Source organism: Populus trichocarpa, chromosome 5 (assembly GCF_000002775.5).
Source record: "Populus trichocarpa isolate Nisqually-1 chromosome 5, P.trichocarpa_v4.1, whole genome shotgun sequence".
Taxonomy (NCBI): domain Eukaryota; kingdom Viridiplantae; phylum Streptophyta; class Magnoliopsida; order Malpighiales; family Salicaceae; genus Populus; species Populus trichocarpa.
Genome location: NC_037289.2, coordinates 13,055,083 through 13,073,550, shown reverse-complemented (window position 1 = coordinate 13,073,550; position 18,468 = coordinate 13,055,083). Strand labels below are relative to the sequence as shown.

The 18,468-nt window shown below is 33.8% G+C and overlaps 1 protein-coding gene across 1 annotated transcript; it reads left to right on the top strand.

Moving 5' to 3' along the window:
- The first annotated feature begins 5,585 nt into the window (after window positions 1-5,585).
- On the top strand, window positions 5,586-17,961 carry LOC18099585 (GATA transcription factor 25). The gene is made up of 7 exons (XM_006383511.3): window positions 5,586-6,162; window positions 6,380-6,454; window positions 6,535-6,668; window positions 15,340-15,447; window positions 15,543-15,648; window positions 17,426-17,482; window positions 17,570-17,961. The coding sequence occupies exons 1-7, from the start codon at window positions 5,884-5,886 to the stop codon at window positions 17,675-17,677; spliced, it is 867 nt and encodes a 288-aa protein (XP_006383573.2). The 5' UTR covers window positions 5,586-5,883; the 3' UTR covers window positions 17,678-17,961.
- The last annotated feature ends 507 nt before the right edge of the window (window positions 17,962-18,468 follow it).

Below are 18,468 nucleotides of genomic sequence, written 5' to 3'. Positions count from 1 at the left end.
GATCTTCTCATACAGGTGGAATTGATTCAAAAGTTGAGAAAACCACAAGAGCAAATAGAAAGGTAAAGAAACAAGAAGAGAGCTTGTCAAATATAATGCTTTCCACCAGCAATTCTGAAAGCAAAAGAGAAGATGAAGTTTTCAAAAACATGGCGAAAAAAAGGATATTAAAGGAGTTAGCAACTCCCAACATGAACCAGTAGCCTTCATGCATTGAATTTCCAAATATTGATGTAGTTTTTGAGTTAAATTTTGGTTTGATTCATTTACAACCTACTTTATATAGCCTTGCAGATGAGGACCCCCACAAGGATTTAAAGAAATTTCATGTGGTTTGCTCAACCATGAAGCTGCAATGAGTAATATAGGAACAAATTAAATTAAGAGCTTTTTCGTTCTCTTTGGCATACAAAGCAAAGAATTGGCTCTATTACCTTTCTTTAAGGTCAATAATAACATGGAATGATTTGAAGAGAAAGTTCCTAGAAAAATTCTTTTCGACCTCAAGGATCAAACAATTTATAAAGAAATTAGTGGAATTCGCCAAAACAATGGGAAAACTTTATATAAGTATTGGGAACATTTTGATCAATTGTGCGTGAATTACCCATATTACCAAATTTCTAACCAATTATTGCTGCAATATTTTTATGAAGAATTGTTTCCCATGAACCCAAGCATAATAGACATTACAAGTGGAGGTGTACTTGTAGAAAAGACTCATATGGAAGCAAAAGATTTGATCTCTAAAATGGCAGCAAACTCATAGTAGTTTGGAATCATAGCAAACCACGCCCCTAAAAAGGTAAATGAGGTAATGCATTTTAATATTGAGGCATAACTTTTAGAACTAACTTTTCATGTCATATAGGTAGCGTTGGGACAGGTTAGACAATTTAGAATGTGTGGAATTTATGTAGTCCCAGAACATTCTACTGATATGTACCCACAACTTCAAAAAGATGCAACCCCTCAAGTGAATGTGATAGGTGGGTTTGGTAGTCAACCAAGAAAATACAACCCATATTCAAACCATTACAACCCCGGTTGGAGAGACCACTCGAACATGAGATATGGACAACCAAGTAATCAACCATAACATCAAGCTTTTGGCCATAATAAACCAGCTACTCGAACTAACCAAAAATCAAGCTCGGGTATATCTTTAGAAGAAATTGTGAAATCTTTAGCCACTAAACACTCAAATGTTCTAACAGGAAACAAGAGTCGCATCCAGAATTTGGAAATTCAAACTTCACAACTTGCATCGTTTATGAAGGGTATTAAGTCTAGTAAAATGAAGTTGCCATCACAAACAAAGATTAACCCTAAGAGAGAATGCTAGTGTTATAACTCTTAGAAGTGGAAAGGAGGTGCAAACCTCCCTATCAGATTCAACAACAATCGAAAATAACAAGCAACCAAGAATAACGACCGAGAACAACAAGAAAGGAACAAAATAAATAACATTAGATACACCAACTAGTGAGGTAAGTAGTAAACCCATTTTTCTCGTTACTAAAAATCTAGTTGCATCTCCATTTCTTAGAAGATTAACGAAAGCAAAGAAAAGAGAGAGAGCAAGAGATTTTGGAAACCTTTTAGAATATTAAAGTTAATATTCCACTATTGGATGTGATCAAACAAATTTCATGATATGCAAAATTTCTCAAGGAGTTATGCATCAATAAAAAAAAAAGTTGAACACTGATGAGAAAATAAGGGTTGGAGAGAATGTGTCCACAATCATATAAAAGAAATTGCCTCAGAAATGCAAGGATCCAGGTATGTTTACTATACCATGTGTGATTAGAAATCATAAGGTAGAAAAAGCTATGCTTGATTTAGAAGCATCGATCAAAGTTATGCCACTTTCAATTTATAAGGTTTTGAATCTAAGGCCTTTAAAGGAAATAAGGGTAATAATTCAATTAGTAGATAGGTTTAATTCATACCCTAAAGACATTGTTGATGAAGTTTTAATTAGAGTAAATGAACTGATTTTTCCCATGGATTTGCATCATTGACATGGATGATGAATTTGCTTCAAATTCAACTCATATATTGTTAGGTAAACCATTTATGAAAACAACAAAAACTAAGATCGATGTGCATAAGGGAATTTTATCTTTTGAGTTTGATGGAGAAATAGTAACATTTAATATTTTTAATGCTATGAAATATCTTGATGACTCTAAATCTATTTTCATGTTGATATGATTAACCCCATTATGCAAGATGATTTTTAGCAGAATTTCTTGCAAGATGAGTTGAACTTTGTATTACAGTATAGCAAGACAGATAAGGATACAAAGCTAGAGAATAATGAAGACATGAAAGAAGCAATTGTGTCTTTGTATTTACTATTTAAAATGTCAAAGAGTTTGGTTAACTCTCCTTTACAACTCTCTAATTCACATGAAAGGGTTTTACCTTCTGTTGAACAAGCCTCGAAGCTGGAATTGAAGTCTTTGCCCAAACATTTGAAGTATGTGTACTTGGGAAAGGATGAAACCTTTCTGGTAATTATTGCAAATGATCTAACCAAAGTCCGAAAAGAAAAGCTATTGAGAGTATTGAAGGAACACAAGACACGATTGGGTAGACATTGGCGGACATAAAAAGGATTAGCCCTGCAATTTGTATGCACCAGATTTTAATAAAAAATGACCCAAAACCAGTGAGAGAGCCTTAACGCAAATGAAATATAGCCATGAAGAAGGTTGTTATGAATGATATTTTGAAGTTATTAGACCAAGGGATCATCTATCCCATATCCAACAATCAATGGGTAAGTTCGGTGCATGTGGTTCTCAAGAAGACAAGTTTGACTCTTATTCTCAATGAAAAAAATGAACTTGTTCCTATGAGAGTTCAGAATGAATGAAAAATGTGCATCGACTTCAGGAAGTTGAATGCTACCACAAGAAAAGATCACTTCTCAATCCCTTTCATTGATGAAATGCTAGAAAGATTGGCGGGTAAGTCATTTTTTTGTTTCTTAGATGGGCTTTCTGGTTATTATCAAATTATTATAGCTCAAGAAGATCAAGAAAAAACAACTTTCACCTTTCCATTTGGAACTCTCGCTTATAAAAGTATGCCTTTTGGATTATGTAATGCCCCAAATACATTCAGAGATGTATGATGCGTATTTTTTTCTGACTTGATTGAAAATTGCATTGAGATTTACTAAGATTGCTAATATGTTTTCTAATATTGATTTGATGAGTGATTATCATTGGATTATGGTGAAAAAGAAGGATGAGTGGAAAATAACATTTTAAACTAAACACGGGTTGTATGAATGGATGATAATGCCATTTAGGCTATCTAACGCACTTAGTACATTTATGCGACTTATGAATCATGTCTCGAGGATGCATATTGGATTGTTTGTTGTTGTATATTTTGATGATTTTTTGGTGTATAATAGAACTTTTGATGATCATGTGGAGCATCGTAGGGCTTTATTTGAAACTTTGTATAATACTAAATTGTATGAGAAATTAAAAAAGTGCCATTTCTGTCAAGAAAATGTTGTGTTTCTTGGTTATATTATTTTTAGTAGTGGAGTTAATGTTGACAAAGAAAAGATAAAAGTAATTAAAGATTGGTCGAAACCTACTAGTATTGTTGATGTGAGGAGTTTTCATGGTTTGGCTTCATTTTATTGGTGATTTGTGAAGAACTTCAGTTCTATAGTTGCACCTTTAACCGAATTGTTGAAAAAGGAAAGTGAGTTTTGGTGGAGCAAAAATGCACAAAAATCTTTTGAGTTGATTAAAGAGAAGTTATGTATTGCTCCTGTTTTAACACTTCAATATTTTGCTAAGACATTTGTGATAACGTGTGATGCTTCTTAAGGTTGGAATGAGGGCTATGTTATTGCAAGAAAGAAGACTTATTACATACTTTAGTGAAAAGTTAAATGGTGTATGATTGAGTATTGTTGATGTGAGGAGTTTCCATGGTTTAGCTTTATTTTATTGGTGATTTGTGAAGAACTTCAGTTCTATAGTTGCACCTTTAACCGAATGGTTGAAAAAGGAAAGTGAGTTTTGGTGGAGCAAAAATGCACAAAAATCTTTTGAGTTGATTAAAGAGAAGTTATGTACTGCTTCTGTTTTAACACTTCAATATTTTGCTAAGACATTTGTGATAACATGTGATGCTTCTTAAGGTTGGAATGAGGGCTATGTTATTGCAAGAAAGAAGACTTATTGCATACTTTAGTGAAAAGTTAAATGGTGTATGATTGAACCATTTAAGAAAGAGTTCTATGTTTTAATTCGAGCTCTAAAGGTATGACAACACTACTTATTACCAAATGAGTTTGTTGTACACACTAACCATGAATATTTAAAGTATATTAAGGGTCAAAACAAGTTGAACCGAACACATGTTAATGTAGTTGAATGCAAGGTTGATGGGTTTATGAAGTCATTTCCATGTGTCATCAAGTATTAGAAGGGACAAGTTATTGTAGTTGCTGATGCTCTTTCTAGGAGGTATCAATAATTTTTATATTGAATACAAGGTTGATAGGTTTTGAACAAGTAAATGATCAATATACTAATGATTCCTACTTTGCTAATGTGGTTGTTAAATGTACCTAACCTGTATGGGTTCTTTATGCATAAAGGTTACTTGTTCAAGATGGGCAAAATATGTATTCCTTCAAGTTATTTACGGGATTTGCTTGTGCAAGCAGCTCATGGTGATGGTTTTAATGATCATTTCAGTGAAAAGAAGACTGAGTGGCTAGAAGAACATTTCTTGGTATGTTGAAGAATGTTCGCAAAGTGATCAAGATATGTATTGTGTGTAAGAAGGCTAAGGGCAAAGAGAATGCATAAGAACTGTATATGTCATTGCCTATTCTAGAGCAGCTATGGATGGACAGTAACATGGACTTTATACTTGGATTGCCTAGAACACAACATGAAAATAATTCAATTATGGTTGATCAATTCTCCAAAATATCACATTTTATACCTTGCCACAAGACTGACGATACTGTAAACATTGTTGATTTGTTCTTTATAAAAGTTGTATGTTTGCATAGAGTCCTAAAAAATATTATATCTAATTGCGATGCAAAATTCCTTAGCTATTTTTGAAAGATTATTTAGAGGAAGCTTGGAATGAAACTATTATTTAGTATGCATGCCATTCGTAAATCGGTAGACAAACCAAGATAATGAACCAAACTCTTTCTTTTTTATTACGGGTTGTTATAAGTAGAAATTTAAAGAGTTACTTATTTGTATATTATAAAGTTTGTTTATAATTATAGAATATATGAAGTTATAAAATTTAATTTAGTAGTAAATAGTAAGTATTTTATTTTTAATTCTTATTGTACAATTCCCTTTCATAACTTATTAAAAAGATATTGTTTCACAAAGTATGCTGAATTATTATTATTTATTATTGTGAAAAAAAATGTTTTGAAAATGGAAACTTCAAATCACACTCGAAAGATATAAGGTGGGCTTCTCAGTATAGGCTTAAGTTCAATATAAGTGCTCATCCTGAAGGCCCTGGCCCACTTTTAGCAGTTAAACCCTTTTTCCTATCTTGAGTTGGTCTTTGCCCTATAACTTGCTCACCCGCACCGTCCCGTCTCGCGTTGCCTTTCACTCTCCGGTCTCTCTCTCTTCCCTCCCCTTCTCGAACGCGCGAAGAAAGAAAACTCTTCCCCGAACAATAACCTGACTCTCTAGCTTGCCATTCATTAAAGGAAACTATCTCTCTCCGAAGAAGACTAAATTCTTTTCTTCTTTCGTTCAGTGACTCACTGACTTAGGGTTAGGGTCTCATAAATTGCCTGCCAATTCACTTCTCTGTAATGCTTCAAAGTCCACTCGATATTCGCCAATGTACACTCACTCACAGCCTATGAACGTTCACAATCAGATCGCCTCTCCTGGCGTCGACGACGACCGGGCCCCCGCCGATTCCATCGACCATCATCATCACATTCACTACGAGGACGGCACCCCAACCGTCGTCGACGACGTCTCTCCCGAATCCGTCTACGTCAACGCCGGTGTCGCTGCGTCGGAACTCGGGATTCAGCCTAGTGATTGCTCCAGTCAGCTCACCTTGACGTTTCGCGGACAAGTTTATGTTTTTGATTCCGTTACTCCCGATAAGGTACGGTTTTTGTTCCTTATTTGTGAAAACAAATTATTTACGTTTTTTATCATATGAATCCGACACAGGCTACATTCTGAGGTACATGGTAATGAGAACAACGTCATCTCTGTGTATCCGAAACTGTGAATCTGAAAAGAAAAAGGACAATTAGGGTTTGGCTAATTGGCTTTTGGGAGATTTTTTAACATCATTGTATATTTTGTAATCTTTACAGGTTCAAGCTGTGTTATTATTACTGGGAGGATGTGAATTAACTCCTGGTCTGGAAATGACGCCTCAAAACCAAAGGGTATTTTCTCAATCATGAGAGTATTGGATGTTGATAGATTATGAATTGATCTGATTTATCTGCAATTTGTTTTAATCTAGGGTGTGGTGGACTACCCGTCACGGTGTACTCAACCTCAACGAGCAGCTTCATTAAGTAGGTTCCGGCAGAAGAGAAAAGAGCGATGCTTTGATAAGAAAGTTAGATATGGTGTCCGTCAGGAGGTTGCACTCAGGTGTGGCTATTTTCTTATATTCTGCCTTTATGATTGCTTAGTGCACTAGCTGCTGCTAAGGATACTGGTTGTAACAAAGTGTCAAATTCTCTTCTTGTTTAGAATCAAATCCAAAAGAAAAAAAAAATTGTGCACTTTTTTGGCTGTTGGCATTTTTTTAATCTCTTATTTCTCTTAACATTTCTCAGATGAGTGACAGATTGAGATTTATTCTTTTAACTGGTAGAATGTAATATTGTTGTGTTAGTTATGATTTTCACTTTGGAATATCATCATATTCCTTCCATTGCATTATAATTTACATCTACTGGTTTTTAATGTTTAAATAACTTTGAAAAGAGAAAGGTTCCGGTAATTTCATTAGTAACTATAAAGACTAAATAATATTCAGTTATGATCCAAATGCTGGACATAAGCATCTATTGTTATTGGCTGATAACAACAAATTGTGTTTGAGTTATTGAAACAACCGAGGCTGATGGACTCAGTGGTCTAAATCTTGCTAAAACACCAGACGTCATATGATGTTATTGTTGCATTCATATATATAGTAAATAGAAGAATGAAAATGATTTGTTTTTGTAATTTCAAATTTCAAAATAAATAAAAAAAAGAGCACCTAATTGTGCATCAATGTTTTTTATCCTTTTTTGTTTTAAGGTATCTATATGTGCTTGCATTTGCACACTCAAATCATAGTTTAGTTATTCATCATAAGCTTTCCTAAATATATGTGTTCCTCTTTTATGTTTATGCTTAAATTGTAGAAAGTATGATTCAGTGCTCAATTACCACCACTCCTGAGCAATTTATTAAAATTATTAAAAAAACCAAGAGTGCTCAGTAAAACATTGTGCCATCTAAGAGGAAACACTTGGATTCACACTGTTTTCTTTTTTTTTTTTGTTCTTTTTTTTGGTTAATTTTGTTCAATGTGATCCTTCCAAATTTAGTTATTTTCAAGGTTAGAATTGATGATTTGTCTCGGCTAACTTCTAACTTCGTGAGGGCTTATCACACATCAAATTGATGCTCGATTTAGTAGAATTAAATTCAATATTCTTGATTAAACATAAATAAGGCTTTAAGGACCAAAATTGACATAGGAAAGAATTACTAGGTTCTTTTTTTTTCTTTACCGTTGCAGAGGCATGCTTTTAGCATTTTTAGTCCCTTAGTTTTTTTTTCAATTTTTTTCGTTTTTAATTCTATTTTCTGAAGTTTTACATTATATTCTAGGTCTTCATTTTCTTTGCGTTGTATCCCTAAGCTTGAGAGAGCATCGTTGAAAAATGATGAAAAAGAGAAAGTGGTTGGTTTGTCCGATTTAGTGGGAAAAATGACCAAACTTGGTGTCGAAGTGTTTTCTCTCGATGAGAGGAGTGTCATTGAGATGTTTTTGGCCTTTCAAATTGCTTGGAAAAGTAGATCAAAGTTGAGGGAGGTTTTTTGTTTTCAGCCTGATTTTGTGTTTTTGAACCATTTTTGGGGTTTTTTGAGTTGGAGAATTAGTTTTGTGGGGGTTATGAGAGAGTTTTTTATGTGTTTGTAGGTGGAAATGGGTTGAAAATTGAGTTTTTGGGTAAAAAAATAGTTTGCTTGATTTTCAAGCCATCTCCTATTTTGAAAATAAAATAAAATTAAAGGCTTAGGCGCGTGAGCTTGGGCTTGTGGGCCAACGTGCCTAAGCTTATTTTTAAAGGCCTAGGTGCACCAGGCCACCCAGGTTCGCGCTCTTGGCTTATTTTTTTTAAAATTTTTTCTAATGATATTTATTTTCTTAAAAAATAAATTATTTAAAATATAATATAAATAATTTCTTTTAAATTTATAGGTTGATTAAGAATGTGTTTAGATATTATTATATGAAATTCCATTTTATTTTTGCTTTGTTCTTGAACAATTGTTCTTTTTGTACAACCTATCATAATCATTTTTTTTTTCGATTGCTTTGTTGCGATCATTAATTTTTGTTATCCTATAATTAAAAATTAATGGTTTTAGAAAAACAAACTTAATAAACCAAATAAGGTCCATAACTTGGGTCACGAGTTTGACGGATTGACTTGTACCGATCTGATACGTCACTGCCTTAATATTGAAAAAAAAAGGATGTCTTAATTTTTTTTAAGTTAAGCTATGTTTTCACTGGTTTTTTGGGTTGCCTTTAGATTCGTTAAGTTAATTGGGTCACCTTAAGTCAACTCCTACATGTTTTAATTTTAGACTCGGGCTAGCTAAGGATTTGGGTTAGAGGGTTTCATGGATGGCCAACAAAGCCATATTGAATGCCGCTTTCAAAAAGTTCATTGTGACAACGCACAATTATTGTATTGTTATTATGTCTTTAATACACTCGCATTATAATGGTGTTATTTTTTTTAGAATTGGAACTTGCTTTTGAAATAATGAATGAATGTTGTCTAAGAAACAAATGTTTTGTTGATTTTTTTTTTTAAATAGAGCACGATGATGAGCTAAATGAGTTTTAGTTAGAGAGCTATTTTTTTCACTAGCTTTTAGTTTTTATTAAAGGAAAATTACCTTTAATATCCTATAGTTTAATGTGAATTACACTTTGCTTTTTTAGTTTAAAAAGTTACGCCTTACATCCTATAGTTTTAAACACTACATACCTTACATCCTCTCACAAGCATGTCAAAAATAGTCAACAAAAATTGTTAGATTATTTATAGGATTGCTATTTTTTTTTTTTAAAACAACTAAAGATACCTAGAGCGAAAAAATAACGAAAATACCACTCAAACTCAAATTGGTTGTTGCTTAATTTTTTTAAAAACTAGCCATTACTTATTTAACAATAATTACAACAATGCCATAATTTACATATATAAGAACATTTCTCCCCTTTTCTCATGTCACTACTAGCCAATTTCACCAGCAAATTAGCCCCTTCCCACACCTTTTACAACATCAACAAACATCACACTCTCATCAATTTCAGTTGCTGTCACCAACAAATTTTAGCCATTCCCCACACCTTTTCTAGCAACAACAAACTTCACATTTCCCTCACCATTTTCAACTACTAGAAATATCAAATTGCTGACCAGCCAAAATCTTACATTTCATTCCTGCAATTTCTCTTAACAATTCGAACCACAACAACATCAAAATCCATACTTTCCACCACCATTTACATCATTTAGAGTCAACAACCAACTCATCAACATCTAAATTGTCCAACAATAAAACAAATCCATACTTTCCACCACCATTTACATCATTTAGAGTCAACAACCAACTCATCAACATCTAAATTGTCCAACAATAAAACAAGCCAAACTGTGTAACAATCAAGCAAGCCAAACTATATTATTAATGTTGAAGAAATGAAATATAGTCAATGTATTGCTTATATACCATACGAAACACTATAAAAACATGCAAAAACATTTATAATTGACATATAAATATCCGAAGCATGCAAATAACAAGCGTGCACATAATAAACACCCACAAACATTTAAAATTGACATGGTACCTAAAATGATCCACAAATATTCCATCCATCATAAAACACTTAACAATATAAACTATCAACAAATCTTAAATTTCAAAAGGCAACAATCTTCATCTATATTCCTCAAGGGATGCATCTAGTTTGGGTTGAGTGTTGAGAGGATACATCGGTTTATAGTTTAAAAAAGACATTGATAAGTTAATGTAAAGTTTTGAATAATAATGATAATTCATAATGCATATTTAGATAAAGACATTGATAAGTTAATGTAAAGTTTTGAATAATAATGATAATTCATAATGCATATTTAGGTGAATCTCCTGTGTTTGTATTGTGGGTTGAGAGGAAGATGTGTCAGCACCATTACTTTCACCCATGCCAGCTCTTCCACCTCATGAATCTCCTGTCCATCTTGTAGCATTATCGTTTCCTCTTCTAGAACCACTGGTTCTTCATGTAACAACATTGGTGTACTATTCCAATAGCTTTTGATCCTCTTCTACTAGCATTGGATCCCCTAGATCCCCTCTAAGAACTAGTGGACCCTCTTCACCACCACTATCGGATCCTCTCCCACCTCTAGATACTCTAAAACTAGTAATCTATTCAGCAATATCTCTTTGACATGTCCTTGAATTATGGCCATGCTGGTTACAAATGTTGCGCCCAAGTGTAGAAGCCCCTTTTCCTTACAGTATCATATTGATCTTCTCCTTCTTCCTTGCGTCTATTTTTCCTTTGTTTATCCACACTCCTTTTGAGGTCTGGTGGTAGAACAATGACATCTCTTTTGGTAGGAACTATGTCTGCTTCTGGTAAAGGGTTATATTAATCTCAGAGTATGTTTTCCTTAATTTTTCAATTGTTTAGCACAAATGGCACAAATGACATAAATCATCTCTGTTTAGCACAAATGGCATAAATCTTCTGTCAATTATCTTGTGATGCGCATAAGGCACCATATGTCTACGAGAATTGTCATTCACCATAAGAGCATTGTTGTTTATCCAATTCAACACGAACTCTGTTTGGTTGTATTCATAAGAAGAGGCTGGAATAATTCCCATGTTTCTAGCTTTCTCAATAGATCTATCAACCAATTTTCTAACACAGGGAGTTGTCTTTGTTTCCCAAGATATAGCTTGTGCATATCTATCATGAAATCTTGCCATAGTTTCGACCTAATTTTCCCAAGTAACAAAACAATTGACATACTCCTGTACTTCTTAATCTAACTATTGAAAGACTGCCAAATTGTTTATTACATTTTTCACCTTTTTTTCATGGTCAAATAAATGCTTAGCTCATGTCTCATGAGGGATGTGATTCAACTAATTGAAAGCTTCTTTGCAACATCCTTAAATGTCCTTTACGTAGCTTTTGAAATTGAGGCTTGTATGGGCTTTGAAGCACCCCAAAACCCTATTTTCACTCCCAAGCCTTTTGAAGCTTGTATAGGCTTGTATATGGACCCTTGAGATGGCATCCATCAATCTCAATGAATGACTTACATCCATTAACAAATCCTTCATTCATTGCTTTCAAACATATATAAACTCGTTGGAACTTCCATGGTGAATGCACATTGCAATTGTAATTAGGGTGGATTGTGTTGCTTCAATAATTGGATATATCTTGGGAGTCTCTTAAAAGACTCCTTATAGCTTCTTTTAACAAACCTTTTGCCTTTGTCATGGCCCTCCAAATTGCATATGGTGTGGTTTAATCTCATATCTATCATCCAAATTGTATCCAAGTCTTCATTTGAGATGTTAGGATCAACATTGATAACTAGTAGTAGCTTCCTAGATGTTCAAGTTGAATTTGCAGCTTTTATATTGGTAGGCCGAATACAACTATGCTCATCTCTTAATGATTTTACCATGAATTGATAGCTACCAGGAAGGAGCTAAGCATATATATGCCAAGCACACCCATCAACCATACATTTGACTCTAACCTTCTTTTTCTAATTGATATATCTTTTTACATGATATTCATGCTTAACTTCATATTCTCTTAACACATCCTTGAAGCGTTTTACATTAGTGAACAATTGATATTCTTCAAACTTAATTGATCCATCCTCTCCAATCTTAAATCTCTTACATTTAAAACCTTGAGTAAGATCCGCCTTGTTTTTTACTTCTTACGCTTACATCCTCATTATCTTGATATCTTCTTCATCACTGCTATTACTCAATTCATTCTTGAAACTAGATGCACCATCCACATCAGCATCAGCTTGTAAGTTGTCAATCCACTCATCTTCATCTACGTTAACAAATTCAAATCCTTCCTTGTTTGAAGGAATGTAATCATCATTGATATCCTCTTCACCATCCATATCAGCACTCATAATATCCTCCCGCATCATCATTATCACTCACATCAGCTCCCATATCACCTCCCATGTCAGCACCCCCATTATCACTAGCACCACCAACATTAGCACCCACATCATCATCGTAATCAACAAGTAATGTTATTTTATTGCTTTTATAATCATCATTTCCAACAAAATATTTAATAGACATATTGTCATTGTGTTTGCTTGTATAACACTGGGGCATTCTCATTGTGATAGGAGCAACATCATGATCAACATCAATATGCAAATGAATTTCTTCTTTCCCTTCTTGTTCATGCATGCTCAACACTTGTAATGTCGAGGCATCGTAAAAAAATGTATTTCCTTTATCATCCCTTGTCTAAAAGCCATGTTTGTCTATGTCATATATTTGCTTGCAAAAAAATAGTATGTCAATGTAAGAGATATATTTATAATATATATCTTGCATAACATACTTTGCTGCCATGATGAACAATAACAATTGGCATTTTGTAACATGCAAGGATAAAGCATGAGTTTATTAAACAAAGAAAATTCAAATTAGAGATTTTTGCATGGTAACTCGTAAGCTACAATATGAATTTTCTTTAGGCTTTCCAAACATAGCAACTGGTTATGCTCAATAAAGCTTAGACAAAGATAAAAATCAATTGAACTCTTTTAAGTAAATATCTTACATTTAGGATTTTGGTGAACGGTAACACTATTTGTCGGTTTCTTGATTTTTTTTTTAGGGATTTGAAAGATGCTGTAGTGATTGCTTTTCCACCACCAAAAACATGTTTGAGATTCTAATATTCTTTCAGTTTTGTAAAAGAATTGAATTTCTTAGGGTTTTTTCATCCATCAGGATTAATGTTTTCCGCTCCTAAAATTTTGATTTTCTTTAGTTGAATTGAGTAATTAACAATGTTTCACAGACAACAAATGCACTAACGATAACAATAATCAAGTAAATAGCAATTATCTCGATTCGATTTAAAAAGGGAACATACCTGTTCCTGGTCTCTTTAATGTAAGCAATGAGAGATTCCCACCACCTATGTTCTATTAGCCCCATTACATGAGACAAAACTTGTTAATAACAGATTTCAAGAAATCATGCTTGATCTTTTGTTGTTTAAGTGAAATAATCGTGCTTGATTTGAGACAGAGAGAGAGAGAGAGAGTGATAGATGCAGTTCATGAGAGAGAGAGATTTGTGTCGTTTGTTCTGTCATTTGTGAGTTTTCAGTTATAATATATATAAAGGTAAGATGAACATATCACCTGATTTGAAATTCTGCATTGATCCAGGATGTAAAGTGTAGTTTTTCAAATTATACAGGTGAAGTGTATTTTGCACCAACTATAGGATGTTAAATGTAATTTTCTTATTAAATAATTAGAATACAAAAAAATGTTATATTTTTTAAATTAAAGATATTAATAAGAAAAAGGAAACTTTTATTAACAAATAATTTTGTTTTCATGGAATTTAAATTATTAATCTTATAAAAAATATTAGTGCCATGTAATTAAGTTAAAAAAATTAAAGGGTTTCTATATCTTTATTTGTGCGATTGTGTTTGGTTAGTGTTAAAATCTATGTGGCATTTGTTGGTGTATGTGATCCCCAATCTATTTTATTAAAATGAATGCATTAGATTTTGAGTCAAGTATCAAGATTTTTCTTGTTGCTTGAAAATATGTTATCACCATGTCAAAAAAAAAACTGGCTTGACCAATGGCATAGCACGGGCCAATTATCCAATGTTTTCTGTAAGTGCTGAAATCACACTATTGATTTTGTAAAAGTATTAAAAACTTAGCAAGTGTCAGGAAAAACAAACTGAAAGGAAAATACTGTCTATGGTCGTACAATAGTCTTTTTAGTTCTACTATTTGTCTATTTTTGAAAACTTGGTGCTAATAATTTGTAGCAGAGAGACATAGTTTGAGAGGAAAATACCATCCACATTCATTGCACTACATAAATGAGAAGTGGAGAAGCGATGTGTATTGTTGCTTTTATGGAGTTTGATTATTCAGGAAACCTGAACTGTCATCTGGAAATACAATCTGAGAGGAAAAGTTGGCCTTTGAAGGACCACTACATCCTGATCTTCAAAAAATCTACTTTTGGTGATTTGAGGGGAAACCTGAACTGTTGCTTTTATGGAGTTTGATTTTTCAGGAAACCTGAACTGTCATCTGGAAATACAATCTAAGATGCAAAGTTGCAATAGCCTTTGCAGGACCACTGCATTCTGATCTTCTAAAAATCTATATTTGAAGGTTCTCTTTTGTGATGCTTGATAATTGTATGTGCAAATGCAGTAATCATATCAGTAATCAGCAGGTCCTGGAAATTCCTAAACCATTGATGTAGACTAGCACCTAAAAAGTTGTGTACACTTGGTACACATTTTAAGATGAAACAATTATCCATCCCTCATGTAAATGTTTGATTAAGGTGGGGTCTTAAGTCTTATTCTGTGCATTGCCAGTGTGTCAGGAATATGACCAGTACACATTGAATGTAGCTTTTTGGCCATCTTCATCTGCTTGCCTTTTTAAATTCAACAGGACAATCAATTTTTTTGGATGATAGGTTATCTAGACAATGCTGAACAAAGTGCTTTCATCAATTAATTGTTTATTTCTTTCTTCTTTTTTTCCTTGGTAATTCTCTTGCCTGATTAACAACTTGAAAAGAAAAAGGTTTCCTGCTTATCTGATTAACTATGGTGGTAAAGAATTCGTAATTTTATGGACTGTCTGCTGCTGTTGATGCCTGCACATTAAGGATCTCTCTCTCTCATTTTCTTACTGTATATGTATGACTACATCAGGATGCAACGGAATAAGGGTCAATTTACTTCTGCCAAGAAGTCTGAGGGAGGATATGGCTGGGATGGTGTTCAGGATTCAGGACTAGATGATAGCCAACAAGAAACCTCGTAAGTTGCTATATCCTTAATTAGTGAAATAGATCCTGAAAGGACTTTTATTGCTTACTTGGTTGAGTAATCGTATCTTTTGTGTCCTTGTCTAGGTGTACGCATTGTGGCACTAATTCAAAATCCACCCCAATGATGCGGCGTGGTCCATCTGGTCCAAGGTCACTTTGCAATGCCTGTGGGCTTTTTTGGGCAAACAGGGTATCTATTCTATTGAACTCTATAAAATGTGGACATACGCATGCTTTAATAACTCGTCCCTTTTTATATTGTTATTGCTTTCGTGCAAAGTGTGTGTATACATTCTCAGTGCAGAGATAAGGGCCAGGCATTTGCTATTTGGAAAAAAATAATGATTGTTTAGTATCTATTGTTATGTTTGCCATTTATTATCAAGTCAGTACAATAGCTTTCAGTTCTGTACATACTGTGTGAAAACTTGCATGTGATTGTTTGATGGATATTGTGTTTGCTTGTCCCTTCCCTCCCTTTCAAATATAGCTTGTCACTGTTGATTATGGTTGGAAGTTTAGGTATATGTTGATACATTGCCATTGATATAAGAGTCAGACTTTTATTTTTGTGCACATCCTCTTAATTGCATATGATGCAGACAGTTTGATAAATGATGGATTGATAACAAGGTCAAGATAATAATACTTTCATTTTTGTAAATCGTGTGTCAAAAAGGAATTGACTTAGAAATGCTAATGGAATGAGTGGAGGAAAGAAAATTTACAGAGAAAAAAAAGAAGATTTAATAACCCAGGAGGAAAAAAACTAGATGTTATAATTCACCAAATAATATTGGACTATGTAGGAGGTGGAATTAGGGATGAAAAGAAGCCCAGTGGCTGCAAGCTTGCTGTTCAAGACTCTGAGCATGGCAGTGTCGGGCAAATAAAATTTTATGAGCTCAAAAGCAATGAGATTGTCTGGTGACTACCTGGCAAGCTCATGAGTCAAGATACAGTGAAGCAAACAAGCCCTCTGATATGAGGCTTTAAAATAAGCTTGTGTTAAAGCCCATGCCATGCTTTAATGTATTTGTAAGGTGGAGGGTGGGAACACTTACAATTGGTAGTCATATCAACTCTTGAATTTGGATTATGTCTAGATCTTCTAGGGTCATCAGCTGGTTTCTGTCAATTCACGGAAGTGGTCATTTTTATGAATTGATGAGGGTTTTTTGTTTTGGTGGGATTTATGCTTAAAAAGAATTAGGTCTACTGAGATTGTTTTTGGCTTCTCAAGAACTTTGAATTCTAGCCATTGCAATGAAGCATAATACCAGATAATGGAGGTGGTGTAGCTATAGCTTATTGAAGAAGGATAAGGGCATCCTGTTGGGTGATTTGGAAAATGTTCGGAATATATGAAGCTGGGTTAGTGAGACAAGAAGTGTGATCTATGATAGCATGTAAGAGTAAGAGGAGGTCTAGGGTTAGATTAATATCTAGAAATAAGATTCACTGTATTCGCAACGAGGTTTGCCAATTTGGAGTTTGGATACACATTTTGTTATGATGGTGAGGATAGAGTGTGGACTATGGAAGTGCATCACTAGGTGAGATCATCAGTGATACCATATAATGCTTTGAGGTTTGCCCCTCGACATCCTTGTGTGGATATGCATTATTTTGGAATTAGACTCCTGATTCGATGGTTTTGGCATGTATGCTTTACTGTTTTAAACCATCTGATTTTAACCATTGCTTTTTGTGTGGAAGTCTGTTCTTGTTTGCTGCACTTTAACTTCTATCTGCATGCTACAATTCACTGGAAATTTGTCTCAGCTGTAATGCTCTCTCAAATAATGCTCACCTCACCAAAGTGCAATCCTTAGCTTGGTTTCATGCCCATCCAATTGACTGATGCATCCGTTAGTTGTTGACCTTAAATAAACAGAACATTATGCAACCCGCCTTACTCAAACAACAGACATTGAATTCTGCATTTGACTTATAAAACTCTGCAGGGAACTTTGAGAGACCTCACCAAGAAAACGGATCATTCTGCTACTCTGATTGAGCAGGTATACTCCTTATCTGCATAAAGTTGTATAAGTATCTTCATGAAATGTAAATGTGGTTCTTGTCTTCTTCTTTTTCAATTCATTTAGGGTGAAGCTGAAGCCAATGATTCGGACTCTGGAACTGCCATTGATACAGACAACAATCTTGTTACTTACGCAAATGGTGGTGATACAGCCTTAATAACAGAGCATTGACTGTGTTTCTGAGTTGCATTTAAAGAATGGCTATAGCAGTCGGCATCAATTAAAGTTGAAGGTTTTCTAGTAATTAATTCCAGCTTGTCCAGTGGAATGTACAGATGTTATAGTGCCATCATCATCAATACATGAAGTTATCTCGTCCTTACCTTTGTAGTGCATGAGATTTACCTCTATAGGATTCTACTCTGGATGTATCACATAGAAGTTTCGATGATGTAGCTTGCTGGTTATATATAGTACCAAATGCTTTAATTAATACTACCAAATACTTTAATCAATATGCTTTAATTAATACTACCAAATGCTTTAATCAATATGCAAATAACTTCACGCGATCACATGTGGGGCTTTTCCATTTTCTTGAAATGAAGACACTCAGGGAAAGAATAAACGAAGGTTTTCTTCAATATCCGAGCCCATTCGTACGACCTCGGAAGAAGTTGTCACCTTAAAAAACAATGTCAGCTTCACCGGAACGCTAGCCGCTCTCCATGCCATTTCTAAGGTTATGGTTGGTATGAATTATTAATTTTTCTATCTGAGTGTTGTTACTTTGTTTTTACTATTAAAATACATGAATTTTTATTCCTTTTAAGTTCAATCTTTTAATTATTTATTTGAGAATATTTCAATTGATGTATACCCTTACCTTTAGTTTCTTTGTTAATCCAAAATCTATTTATTGTTATTTTTTAATTTATTCAATTCAAAAATTAAAATTAAAATTAGTATTCCTTAAGAAATAGATTTTAGATTCATTCAATTTCTTAAAGTTAAAAAATTAG